The sequence below is a fragment of the Rhinatrema bivittatum genome, chromosome 4 (assembly GCF_901001135.1).
Source record: "Rhinatrema bivittatum chromosome 4, aRhiBiv1.1, whole genome shotgun sequence".
NCBI classification, from domain to species: domain Eukaryota; kingdom Metazoa; phylum Chordata; class Amphibia; order Gymnophiona; family Rhinatrematidae; genus Rhinatrema; species Rhinatrema bivittatum.
This window is the reverse complement of record NC_042618.1, coordinates 322,801,677-322,815,904: the sequence shown is the minus strand read 5'-3', so window position 1 is coordinate 322,815,904 and position 14,228 is coordinate 322,801,677. Positions and strand designations below refer to the sequence as shown.

General features: G+C 45.1%; 1 protein-coding gene across 2 annotated transcripts in view; it reads left to right on the top strand.

Annotated features, from left to right (window-relative positions):
* LOC115090797 (cytochrome P450 2C3-like) overlaps positions 1–14,228 on the top strand; it is a 170,972-nt gene that overhangs the window by 96,281 nt on the left and 60,463 nt on the right. Inside the window, exon 1 of one of the 2 annotated variants that reach the window (XM_029600309.1) lies at positions 11,003–11,246. The exons of the other annotated variant lie outside the window; for it this stretch is intronic. Within the exon in view, the coding sequence (XP_029456169.1) occupies positions 11,085–11,246 (162 nt within the window). The 5' untranslated portion in view covers positions 11,003–11,084. Of the gene's footprint in view, positions 1–11,002; positions 11,247–14,228 lie in introns of those variants that run through there. 2 annotated transcript variants of the gene reach the window in all.

Genomic DNA, 14,228 nt, shown 5'->3' with positions numbered 1-14,228 from the left:
GCCAGTCTGAAGTTGAGACTTGGCTACTATGTCCCTGAAGATCTTATCTATATACCTCTCTGTCTGCCTCAGCTCCTCCAAGTCTGCTACTCTAGCCTCCAGAGCTTGGACTTATTCTCTGAGAGACAGGAGTTCTTTGTATTGGATGCACACATACAACTTCTCACTGGCAGGTAAAAAATGATACATGTGACACTTGATGCAAAAGATTGGGAGGCCCCCCTCTTGCTGTTGGACTGCTGCCTTCATTTCAAATTTGTTCAGCTCCTAGTTAAGTTTTAGGTTGCAATGGGAGTAGGAATGTGTCTAATTAGTAGGGATGTACAGAAGAAAAAAAATTGTTTTGGTTCGTTTTTTTGTTTCATTGGGACCCCAATTTGTTTCATTAGTTTCATAGCAAAAAAAGCTATTCGTTTATTAGTTTCATTCATTTTTTGTTTGCCATTAAAGTCAATGGAAGTATTTGCAGCCTATTTTTGGCTGCAGAATTGGGGTTTTCTTATCAACTTGGATGAAACCTCTGGGGAGAAATCATCAGAATGGGAAAAGAGCTCCAAGTTACTTAGACTGTGGCAAAGTGGCACCAAAGTGGCATGAATAGCCTAAGGCACCGTAAAGGGGCAAAGGAGTACCAGGAGTGGCAAGAGTGCTTTAACAGAGGTGCAAAGCAGCAGCGAGAGTGTCAAAAACACACCACAGCTTCAAAAGAGAGCACCAATAACAGTTGCATGAACCCTCGAAGGCAGCACGAGAGGCAAAGTGGCAAGACAAGTGGCATCAACATCCTACAGCACAATGAAGGGGGACCATAGCAAGCAGAAAGACTAGCACCAACACACTGAGGAATCATGATAGTGGCAAGAACACCACAAGGAGTTGAGTGAGTCATCTGGTGTATGGCAGCAAGGCAGAGTGGCAGAAAGTTGATAGGTGCAAGACAGGATGGCAGAGCGGAGGTAGTCTGGTCCCTGTGGTTTTGATAGGGGCTAGACAGGCTGGCAGAGCTGAGGTATTCAGGTCGCTGTGGTTTTGATAGGGGCAAGACAGGCTGGCAGAGTGGAGGTAGTCAGGTCACTGTGGTGTTGATAGGGGAAAGACAAGGAGGCAAGACAAGACTAGGCTCAGCATACAGCAAGACTGTCAACCAGGGCATACTGTCTACCCGACCTGTCTTGAAACTCGGACCAAGGAGTCTAACACGCGTGCTAGGACCTGAAACATGATGAACTATGCCTGGGTGGGTAGAGCGTTGCTGCTGTGCACAGGGCCGGTGCAAGGGTATTAGGCACCCTAGGTAAACCTTACAGCCTGGCGCCCTACCCCCACCTCCCCATACACAATTTTAAATTATGCATTTAACACATATTTTACATGAAAAGTGACATTCTGAGGTAAAATTAATATATACATTACTGTGATAATTTCATGCACTGTTGTGATGCCAACAAGAAAACTTTGCATCTTGGAATTCATATGGCATCATACCTATTGTGATATATTTCAGCATGGTCCATCCCTTATCAACACAGTACTATTTGCCAACACTCAAAGAATAACAACCCTACCTATGAAAAAGAATACCACAAATATTACACCAGAATCTAAAATATCAATACACCTCCTATCAGGAAAACAGAACAGGCCAAGCTACTGCAGATCCCTACAGAGAAACCACATATTAAAAGAATGCTTCATCTCAGTCTTTGCATGCAGAACACAAACCCTCACCAAATACAGAATAAAGCCACATAAAGTATAAATAGAAATGTGCAGACAACAACTGAACTTTAAAACGCATCATGCCAGTGCAACAATGGAAAAACAAAAATGTCACCATTCCTCATGAAACAATAAAATCAAGATATATAAATCATTAATCATAATAGTAAAATCATACTAATAAAATAATTTCAAAACAGCTGATGAATAGAATATCCAATAATTAAAGACTCATGCAAATTTTGAAAGCTTTACCAAACACCAATAAAATATTTCAAACAGCAGACACATCACATACTACCCAATAATTAAAATGGTAGTCAATCAAGAAAAATGAACTTAAAAAGCCACCTTTACTTACCCTCTTCAGCAGTTCTCCTACTCCTTTCCCTTGCAGGCCACACCAGAAGCAGCAATAGCTGCTGAAGCTGTCCTCACTGTCCTCTTCCTTAAGGACCACAACCAGTCTCTTCTGTCTCTCTCACACACACACACACACCAGTCATCTCCCTGATCAGTCTTTCTCACACATACGTCACCTCTCTGGCCAGTCTCTCTCAATCACACAGTGGTCTCACTCTCTCTTACTTACACACAGGCTTTCGATCACACACATGATCTCTCTATTTCACTTACACACAAGCATGCAATCACACACATATTCTATCTCACTTACAAATAGGCTCAATCACACACATGCCTTTTCTCACAGCCACAAGCCAGCCAAAAACATGCTCCATCTCTCTCTCTCGCACACACACACACATTGACACACACAAGCACCCTCCCTGACTCACATATACACCAAACACATACAGAAGTACCCTCCCTATCTCACATTCATGAAGCACCTTCCCTGTCTCACACACAGAAGCACCATTCCTTTCTCATATACACACCACATACACATACACACAGAAGCACCATTGCTTTCTCACATACACATACACAAAGGCCCCCAGCTGAACAGCTCGTCTCCAGCAGTGGCTAGCAGTGCCGATCTTCTTTTGTTCGGCCCCGCCGGCCTGCTCTACGGTGGAGGCTGGCTGCGCAGGTCTTCATTTCTCTGCGGCAGCTGGCAGTGCCCATCTTCTTTTCTTTGACCCCGCCGGCCTGCTGTACGGCCGTGGCTAACTGCGCCCATCTTCTTTTCTTCAGCCCCGCCGGTCTGGTCTCGGGTGGCGGCTGGCTGCACCGATCTTCTTTTCTTTGGCCCCACCGGCCTGCTTTCTGGCGGCGGCTGGCTGCAGTCTTCATTTCTCCGGCAGCGGCTGGCTGCGCCGGTATTCTTTGTGAGCAGGAGCAGAGGAGTCCACGTGATCAGCTAGTCCAGCCCATCGGGGGAAGCCCTATCCCCTGATAGGTCAATCCACCCCTGGTGGATACTCTCACATGGTCTTCTATTTCATTAAAACACTGCGAACCAAAAGAATGAAACTAATGATATGTTGCATTCGTGGGGGTTTGCCATGCGTTTCGCGGACCCATGAATGCAACGAATAGGGACCTATTAGTTGCAGATTGCGCATTCGTTAAAAACAGATGCACATCCCTAAGGTGCAGCCAGCCTGCACTCAAGAGGAACAACCACAGGAACCAGTAACACTTCTGTTACTGTGTCCCTGAGGAGATTCGAAAAAGGAAGAAGAAAAAAAGGAAGTTTGATTCCAAGGTGATTCCTTTTCCCATGGAAGGTTAAAAAAAAGGAACAGTGTATTTAAGAGTAAAGATACTGAACAGGGATGTGGTAATTTTGCCTGTTCTAATTAGAGGGGAGTGAGAAGATTGTGAAAATTGAAAGCTGTTCATCCAAAAAAAAAATAGACAGGGAATTATTGTTTATCATTTATTTTTTTTTAACCAGATAAACCATTTTATCAAGCCACCAGTCTCCCATATTAGAAAGATTCTTAGTAGGTGGAAGAAGTGCAGATCCAGGGAGGCAACTTTTGTTGTTGATTTGGTATAGTCAGGTAGCAGGTATTCCCCTGGAGACAGACACTGATAGAAGGCCAGACACCAGTGAGCTCAGTGCCCATCTCCAGAAGAGACAGTTTCTGTGCCAGACAACATTGCATCGGAGCTTGCAACATGATGGACTGAGACTGGACCAAGACCCAGGGACTAAGATAAGTGTGTTCACACATCTACAAAAATCATATCCTAGAGCAGTGGTCCCCAACCCTATCTTGGGGGCCCACCAGCCAGTCGGGTTTTCAGGATACCCACAATGAATATGCATGAGAGAAAATTTGCATGCACTGCCACCATAACATGCAAATTTTCTCTCATGCATATTTATTGTGGATATCCTGAAAATCTGACTGGCTGGTGGGCCCCCAGGACAGGATTGGGGACCACTGCCCTAGAGGTATTACCACCATCAGATGTTCCTGATTTTTGCTGGGACTCTGTGTGCAGGCACTATGTTTCTTTCTTTCTTTCTTTCTTTCTTTATTTATTTAAGGTTTTTATATACCGGCATTCATGAAATGATCACATCATGCTAGTTTACAAATAAACAGGGGTGCAATAAATACATCAAAAACAGAAATAACATGTCGAAGAAAGCAGTTACAATTAACAAGGACTATTGAACTGGGATCAGAGGAAATAAAGATAGTTTAGCAGAAACTAAATTATATACAAGGAGAAGAGGGACAGCTGCTGTGTTGGATATGTTGATGGTGAGGTGCATTAATTTAAGTCCGGGAAAGCTTGCATAAACAGCCAAGTCTTGAGTCTTTTTCTAAAGGTTAGGAGGCAAGGCTCCTGTCTGAGATCGGAAGGGATGGAGTTCCATAACAGTGGGCCAGCTGTGGAGAGGGCTTGATCTCTTAAGGTAATGTGACTAGTGGTTTTAGTAGGGGGTACATGGAGGGATCCTCTGTATGCGTCTCTGGTAGGTCTTGTGGAGTTGTGTAAGCGGAGAGAAAATTGTAGGTCAATTGTGGTGTGTTGATGGATGATTTTGTATATCAAGGATATGGATTTGTAGATGATTCTGAAGTGAATTGGTAACCAATGAAGGTCTTTTAGAATTGGGGAAATATGGTCTCTTTTCCTGGTGTTTGTTAGTAAACGGGCTGCTGTGTTTTGTATCATTTGGAGCGGTTTGGTGTAGGAGGAAGGGAGACCAAGTAGGATAGCGTTACAGTAATCTAACTTTGAGAAAATAATTGCTTGGAGGATCGTTCTGAAATCTTGGGCGTGGAAGAGAGGTCTTATCCTTTTTAAAACTTGGAGTTTGTGGAAGCAGTCTTTGGTCGTTCTGTTGATGGAGGCTTTGAAGTTCAGCCTGTTGTCAATTATCACTCCTAAATCTCTCACTTGTGTGGTTGGTGGGTTGGTTGGATGAGAAGTGGTGAGATTGCTGTTCTCTGGAGATATGAGTAGTATTTCGGTCTTGGAGGAGTTTAGTACTAGATTTAGGCTATTGAGGAGACGTTTGATTTCTTGGTGGCAGGATTCCCAGTAGTCGAGGGTTTTCGAGTATGAGCCTTTGATGGGGATCAGGATCTGGATATTGTCTGCGTAGAGAAAGTGTTTTAGGTTGAGGTTGGTGAGGAGTTGGCAAAGTGGTAGAAGGTAGATGTTAAAGAGTGTTGGGGATAGAGAGGAGCCTTGTGGGACTCCTACGGATGAGTCATGGCGTGAAGATTCTTTGTTCTGGATTTTGACCTTGTAACCTCTGTTGCTGAGAAATGATTTGAACCAAGATAGAGCAGAGCCGGAAACTCCTATGGCAGCTAACTGGTTGATGAGGAAGGAGTGGTTGATGGTATCGAAGGCTGCCGAAAGGTCCAGAAGGACCAGCAGAAAAGATTGACCTTTGTCGAGACCCAGGATGAGGAAGTCTGTTAGGGAAGTAAGGAGGGATTCAGTGCCTAGATTTTTACGGAATCCATATTGCGAGGCGGATAGAAGTTTGTTATCTTCAATGTAGTCCGATAGTTGGGAGTTCACAAGCCTTTCCATAATCTTAGCAATGAAGGGGAGATTGGCTATTGGGCGGAAGTTGTTAGGATCTTTTGGGTCCAAATTTGGTTTTTTTAGGAGTGGTTTGAGAGACGCCAGTTTGAGGTCGTCTGGGAAGGAACCATGGGAGAGAGAACAGTTAATAATGTCCGCCAGTGTTTTGGAGATAGAGTCTGGGATTGTGAGAAGAAGTTTGGTGGGGATATGGTCCACCGGGTGAGAGGAGGGTTTCATTCTTCTTAGAACAACTTGAATCTCAGAGGAGGAAATGGGTTCGAAAGCTTCGAGGTGAATATTTTTGATGGGAGGCTGCAGAGCCGATGGTAGGGGGGCGATCTTGGAGGGTAGTTGGGTAAGAAGACTGATGATTTTGTTTTGGAAAAACGATGCAAGTTCTTCAGCTTTGGATTGTGCTTGATTGCTGGGAAATTCTGGGGGGGGGGGGGGGGCGACCTGAGTGAGGCTAGATACATAGGCAAATAGGGCTTTAGCGTCAAAGACCAGGTTATGAATTTTAGACGCATAAAAATCCCTTTTTGATTTGGAAGTGGAGGTCTTGTACAAGTGAAGCGTAAATTTGTAGGCGGAGAGCGTGCTAGCGCATGGTGTTTTACGCCACTTGGCTTCTTTCTGTCTTAAACTTTGTTTAAGCCTTCTCAGGTCATTAGTGAACCAGGGTTTTCTTTTAGAGGCATTTGAGTGGGATTTTTTTATTGCTAGCGGACCGAGCTTGTTAGCTATGGATTCTGTGATGAAATTCCAAGAATGGAGAGCAGTGTTAGGGTCGGTGAGGTCTATGGAGGGAAGATGTGGAACCAAGTGATTGTTGAGGTCTTCAGAGGAGCATGATCTCCTGTAAGGAAAGGAAGGTGAGGGTATGTGAAGGGCGATGGTTTGTTCCAGCGAGAAGGAAGTTGAGATCAGGGAGTGATCTGACCAGGGTACCTTCTTACTCTTCAGTAGGGATGTCGACTTTATGCCTTTGTTGACAAAGATCAGGTCCAGAGTATGACCAGCTTTATGTGTAGGTTTATTGACTATTTGTGTAAATCCCATTGCTGAGAGAGCTAAGAGAAGGGTTTGACAGCTGGTAGAGAGTGAAGGGTTGTCCATGTGCAGATTGAAGTCTCCTAAGATTATTGCTGGGGCGTCCAGGTTGAGGAACGATGTAGTTATTTCAATAATAGGGGAGGCATCAGTTTCTAGGAGGCCCGGGGGGGGCATAGACGAGTAGAATTTGTAGTTGGTGTGATGTGAAAAAGCCGATTTCAAGTTTGGTATCTGAGTGGACAGGATGTTGAGAGAATCTAAGGTCTTTTTTGGTTGCTAGGAAAATTCCACCTCCCCTCTTCTTCTGTCTGGGAAGGGAGAAAATGTCATAGGTTAGCATCGGTAGCTGGTTTATTATTGCGGTATCTGAAGGTTTCAGCCAAATTTCAGTTATTGCGCAAATATCCGGCTTAGTATCCGTGAGATAGTCATTGAAGATTAGAGATTTCTTGGTTAGGGATTGTGCATTGAATAGAGATAAGGTGAATAGGGTGAGGCCTAGGACCTAAGTAATCGGTGCAATCAGGATAGGTGTAAGGGGTTTTAAGTTGTGGTGTTGTGCATGTCTGGTTGGAATTCTTCTCTGTGATAGGCAGTGCTGTAGAATTGGGATTGGGAAGGCTGGATGCATTCTAAATGTTTGAGCTGGAGAGGGGGGAAGGTGTAACTGTAGTCAAGCTGAGGTGAAGATGTTGTTGGTAAGATTGAGAGGGGTGAAGTGGTGGAGGTCTGGGGAAGACCCTAGAAGGTATATTGAGTTTAGTGGGTAAATGGGCCAACTGAGCCAGTTAGGGTTAGTGGCTGCATTCGGTGGAGTTGAGGTGAGGAAGTGGCAAACGGAAGCACTGAAATGTGAGCCTAAGGCAGAATCTGACGTGAAGAGCTGGGTGAGGTTGGAATAGGTGTGTGTTGAATCCAGGAGGAGACTTGATCGTAGGGAAGCAAATGATAAGGAGGTGAAGTCGGTCGTGTTAGGGATGGGGCCTGTCCTCAGGGGCCACACGAAGGGGCGCACAAAGGGGCAGGCCCTTTTGTCGCGCGACGCCTGAGAAGAGCAGAATTTAAATCCCCGCCGGCTTCTCCCCGATAGGCTGCAATGAAGCCGCCTTCTGATAGGGCTGATCGGGTCGTGGTGAGCCGAGCTTCAAGCTCGGGCTGAGGAGCGGAGTGACGGCGTTTTCAGGATGAAATCAGGATCTGGCTGAGAGCTGGACTTAAATGGATGAGAGCTGGATGAGTGCTGGAAGTAGATGGATGAAATCAGGATCTGGATGAGTGCTGGAAGATGGATAAAATCAGGATCTGGCTGAGAGCTGGACTTAAATGGATGAGAGCTGGATGAGTGCTGGAAGTAGATGGATGTAAGTTGGACAAATGCAGGCCGAGGCGGGAGGAGTACAAGTATGTTGGTTGCGAGTTTGCTGTGGTGGGGTAGTGTAGCAAAAGGAGGGCCTTTCGTCTGAATCCTCACAAAGGCTCACAAAAGGGCGCACTAAGGGGCAGGCCCCTTAGGTCGCGCTCCTTTGGGCGTGCGATGCCTGGTGCGCGACGTCCTGGGAACCATCTGCAATTTAAGCGCCTGAAAACAGTGCTGGGCTAGACCGGCTGGGTTGGGGGTGGGAGCAGTATCACTCACCACGTGGTCCTGCTGCTTCTCTTTATTTTGCAGGTTTCTGGGCCCTCTTCTCTCTTTTTTTTCTCTTATTTTCCCGGTTCACTGTTCACTGCTGGCTCACAGAAGGGAGGGGTGAGCGGGCTCTTGCCCCGACTGGGCTGCGCCGACCGCGCGAGCCCCTGCAGTGGAGGAGAGAGACAGAGAAAGGATCGCATCAAAAAAGGGATGCCCGGGGCGTCCCTCTTTTGGGCAGTTTGGAACCTTGTCCCCTGTTGGGACTGCGACACAATAAAAGCAGACTCCCTCTTGGAATATCAGGGATTCCTATCATCAGCTATTCCTGCTTTCTGCGAGAACGCTTGTGCAGGCACTGTGCTGGGCAGTTTGGGGCCTTGTCCCCTGTTGAGGCTGTGATGCAATAAAAGCAGGCACCCTGTGGTGCCAATGCGCCAAAGCTGAGCACCACAAATAGACAAAACTTACCTTCTATCCCATCCGCAATGTCGCTCACAAAGATATTGAACAGGACTGGTCCCAACATCGATCCTTGCAGCACTCCGCTTAATACTGCTCTCTCTTCAGAGTAAGTTCCATTTAAAAGAAGTCATTTAGTCTCTCTGCTATGACTTTGTCATCCCTAAGTGCCCCTTTTACCTCTTGAACATCTCCTTGTCCAATTGACTCCCTTGTAGGCTTTTTATTTTTAATGTAACTGAAAGCGTTTTTATTATGAGTTTTTGCTTACAAGGCAAAGCTTCTTTTCAAATTCTCTCTTTGCCTTCCGTATCAATACTTTGCAACTGACTTGCCAGTGCTTATGCTGTTTCCTGTTTTCTTCATTCAGATACCTTTTCCATTTCTTGAAAAATGTTCTTTTAGATAGTATAGCCTCTCTCACCTCATCTTTTAATCATGCCAGTAGCCATAGCCTTCCTTCCACCTTTTCTATTGCATGGAATACATCTGGTCTGAGCTTCCAAGATGGTATTTTTAAACAACATCCATGCCTGAGCTAAACTCTTAACCTCTGCAGTTGCTCCTTCCAATTTTTTCCTAATCATTTTCCCCATTTTATTATGATCACCTTTTTGAAAGTTAAATGCTGTCACAGTAGATTTCTTTACTGCATTCCCTCCAGTTATTATGTAAAATGTGTTAATGTTGTCATCACTATTGCTAAGTGGTTCCAACCTCTCACACCAAATCCTATGTTCCACTAAGAACTAGATCTAAAGTGATAGATATCTAACTAGATAAACGACGCTTGACCGACGTGCCGCAAATGCGCAGTAGAGAGCAGCTCTACTGCGCATGTGCGGGAGAGCACGTCAGTCTTAGGCAGCGTCAAAAAAAACCAAAAAACATGGCGGCAGCGGTGGTAGCAGCGGCAGCGGGCGGTAGCGGCGGCGGTAGCGGCGGTAGCGGGCGGCGGCGGCAGCGGGGGCGGCGGCGGTAGCGGGCGGCGGTGGTGGCGGTAGCGGGCGGCGGCGGCAGCGGAGGCGGTAGTGGCGGGCGGCAGTGGCGGCGGTAGCGGGCGGCGGTGGTGGGCGGCGGCGGTAGCGGCAGCGGGCGGTAGCGGCGGTAGCGGCAGCGGCCAGTAGCGAGGGAGGAGAGAGAGAGAGGGAGGGAGGGACGGACTAAGTGGGAGGGACGAAGAGAGAGAGTGGGAGGGAGTGACTGAGTGAGAGGGAGGGATTGAGTGAGGGGGAGGGAGTGAGGGGGAGGGACTGAGTGAGGGGGAGTGAGAGGGAGGGAGGGAGTGGGACTGAGGGGGAGTGAGTGGGACTGAGAGGGAGGGAGGGAGTGGGACTGAGGGAGAGGGAGGGAGTGGGACTGAGGGAGAGTGAGTGGGACTGAGTGTGAGTGAGAGGGAGAGAGGGGGAGGGAGTGAGTGAGACTGAGTGGGAGGGAGGGACTGAGTGAGAGGAGAGGGAGGCTGGGGAGGAGTGGGTGAGTGGGTGGGAGGGAGGTAGGGGAGAGAGAATGAGGGAGGTAGGGGAGAGAGAATGAGGGGGAGGTGAGAGACAGAGGGATGTAGCCCGTTTTAACGGGCTTAACGGCTTGTATATATATAAAGTGATGCTTTTTTATTGGACTAACCTAATACATTTCAAATTCTGACTTGAAGAGAATTTTAGCTCTTGAAAGCTAATCAAGAAATATATTGTTAGTCCAATGAAAAGATATCATCTGATATATATTTTAATTTTTATTTGATAACCTTTATTTCTGTGCATTCAAGTGGACTAACACATCAACCATGCTACTTTCATTAAGAAAGCCAGAACCACAAAACCATGAATACAATAGATCAAAACCAGGGCCGGATCAGCCTGTTTGGTTGACCTTGGGTGAGATGGCAACCCTAGAGTGGTGCATGCAAGGAATCCAGGATTTTTGAAAAAAAAAAAATCAGTGAAAACTGATTATAAAAACCTCTTAAGTGTAGTTTTACTGTATAATTATGACCTTGCATTTTTACATGTCTCATTCTCTCTCTAATAAAGCAGCAATCTGTCTATCAGCAGCAGACACAACACTTCAAATTTTGATCTTTTATATCAGCAGAGGGCCCTCCCATTCTGGTTCAATGATTAGCCGCAGCCTTGTAAATAGTGCAACATGAAGCCAGGTCCATGTTTAGTGCTGGGTGGGGGAAAGCTGCCATTTTCCTGTTTTGGTTAATAATCCTCAAACCAAGGCTGCACAAAGAGAAGAAAGAATGCTTTCTCTACTTCTTGTGGGAATTTTCACTGCATTGGTGCTTCTTCTATTCCTGTCTTCATGGAAGAGGAAAAACTTGCCTCCGGGACCAGTTCCCTGGCCTCTGATTGGCAATTTGCACCAGCTGGATAAATCAGCACCTTACAAAACCTTAATGGAGGTAGGTACATTATATGGAGGAGGCTTCCTATTTACCATCGTATTGGGCTAAAGTATGCTCTCTTTTTCATAGTTTCTCTGTCACATAGGTCCCTCTATGCAGCAATATTTGTGAGGGTTATTTGGAGAATATTAAGAAATGCCATACTGGGTCACAACATAGATCCATCAAGCCCAACATCTTGTTTCTTACAGTGGCCAATCCAGGTGGAGTCCCAAAGAAAGTCCAATCCTTCATGCTCATAATCATGGATAAGCAGTCGCTTTCCCAAGTCTACATGATTAGAAGTGGTTTATGGACTTTTCCTCCAGCAACTTGTCTAAAATGTTTTTAAACTCAGAGATGCTAACTGCTTTCATCACATCCTCTGGCAACAAATTATTCAGTTAAGTTGTACACACTTCAAATTTTTTAAAAAGTGCTATGCCACCTCCTTCTAGATCTATTGGAAAGGGTAAATAACTGTTCCCTTTTTACCTAGTCCATCCCATTTATGATTTTATAGATTTCTATTATATCTCCTCTCAGCCATCTCTTCTGAAGACTGAAGAGCTCTAACCTGTTTAGCCTTTCCGGATAAGGCAACCACTCCGTCCCCTTTATCATTTTGGTTGTCCTTTTCTGTACCTTTTCTAGTTTTGCCATACTTTATTTATTTATTTATTTATATACATCTCTTTCATGAGAGAACAGAGCAGTTTACAAGTTAAAACATACATAGTATGTAAGTTTAAATGACTGTAGAGTTATGTAAACAAAACAGTATGACAATAAGGTTAATACAAAATATAGCAGTTCAAAAGATAATTAATCTGTTAATGCTATCTTTAAGAGACATGTTTTTAGGTCTTTTTAAAACCAATTTAAAGTCTGCATGGACTGTTAACTGCTCTGGCATTGTATTCCAAAGCTATGGACCTACTAATGAAATTGCTCTTTCACGAATCTCAGTGACGTGAGCACTGTGTATAGATGGAATATCTAGGAGCCCCTTATTACCTGATCTCAGTGTTCTTTGTGGTATGTACAAATGAAAAGTCACTCCAAGCTAGATGGTATCTTTCTTAGAGAGTATCTTATGGATTAATGTTAACCCTTTGTATTGTAGCTATATCATTTTTGGAAATGGAGTGACCAAAACTACACAATATTCAAGGTGTGGTTGCATCATGGATCAATATAGAAGCATGATGATATTTTCCATTTTAATTTCCATTCTTTTCCTAATAATGCCTAAAATTCCATTTGCTTTTTTTTGACCACTGATGCACACTGAGCCAAGGATTTCAAAGTATCTACAGCGACTCCAAGATCTTTTCCTGGGTGGTGATGCCATCCAGCAGTATGTACCTATAGTTTGGATTATTCTTTCTTGTATGCATCAATTTCCTCTTGTCCACATTAAATATCATCTACCATTTAGATGCCCAGTCCCCCAGTCTTGGAAGGTCCTCTCCCAGTTCCCTCCATTTGCTTGTGATTTAACTGAATAATTTTGTATCATCTGCAAATTTGATCACTTCACTCATCGCTCCCTTTTCCAGGTCAAACACTAGGGTTATGCATGGAAAGAATTTTGATTTGATTTGATGTTGATTTTGGTTTGGTTTATTAGAAATGAAACAAACACCAGAACAAAAATTAAATGAAAGGAAAGGAATGACCTTCTTCCACTGAACACACTCCAACACCACCAACCTTCAAGAACTAAAAATGCAGTCTAATAAAAGCTTTAAGATTCCTCTCTTCTATTTTGCCTTTTATTTTATCCAACATTTTCGTTTTGAAAACATCTCCTACTTCACCATGCTCACCAGAATGAATGCCAGTAAATGAGGGCATGGCTGTGCTGATCTATGCAGACGGCACTGCATCATGCAACAGGCACTGACTGTGCCTGTTGCATGATTTTGCCAAGACAGGATATTTACCGTGGATTTGGGCTCCATTTCTATTATTCTTTTGTCTGTCTCTGGGTTTTTCTTTTTTTGGGGTTTCTCAGTCCAGCTCCTAGAGTACAGTAGCTATACCAAGTACTGCTTTACACCATGGTTTTATCGTTTTTTTTAGTTGTTTCACTTGCATGGTGTCTAAATCTCTGACAGGAGCTCTGCGCTATCAAGTTTCAGTTCTGCACTGATCCCACGATGTAGGGGAGTGAGGCAAAGGGAGGATGCAAAAAAGTTATGTTTCGACAAGCGATGTTATTTAGAAATTTATGGAGTCACTGTAGTATCAAAAATATAACTTTATTTAAACTTGTAAACCGTCTTGAATTGTATAACTGCTGATCTTTCTGCCATGCTGCCAAGACTATGACTCTCTGTCTTCCTCCACTCCCTCACTTCCTCGTTCCTTTTCAAATCTGCCTCTCTGCTATTACTAATTCTTCTTCAAATACATTTACAGCCGAATTTTAAATTGGTGACGCAGGTAAAATTGCCACTTACGCGTGTGGCCGGGCCCTGTGCGAGCCATGCGCATAATCAAAAGGACCCGGCCAAGCACGTAAGTGGTGATACATGCACAAGCGCTGTGCCTTGAGAAAGGGGCAGGCTGGGGGGCATGTTCTGTGCAGAGAGGAGCGGGGCAGGGTGGAATGGAGGCTGGCAGGGACAGCAGCCATTAGCCGTTGTCCTGGGGAGGCGCATGCCAGCAGCTGGCCGGTATGCATTTATTACTTCTGCTCCCAAGGAGCAGTAAGTAATAAAATAAAAAAATTGAGGCAAGGTAGGTTAGGTTTAGGGGGTGTGGAGGAGAGGGGAAGGGGAAGGGGAAGGAAGGTTACACAGGGGGTTAGGGAAGTTCCCTCCCAGACCGCCCCCTAATTGGAGTGGACTGGGAGGAAACCGGGGAAGTGTCCATTGCGTTGCAGCATGGACTTTGCAAAAATTCACCCCCCTGCTCGTGCTGCCCGCACATGCCCGTGCAGATTATAAAATCTGGGGCGCATGTGCACGTGGCCAACGGATTTTATAACAT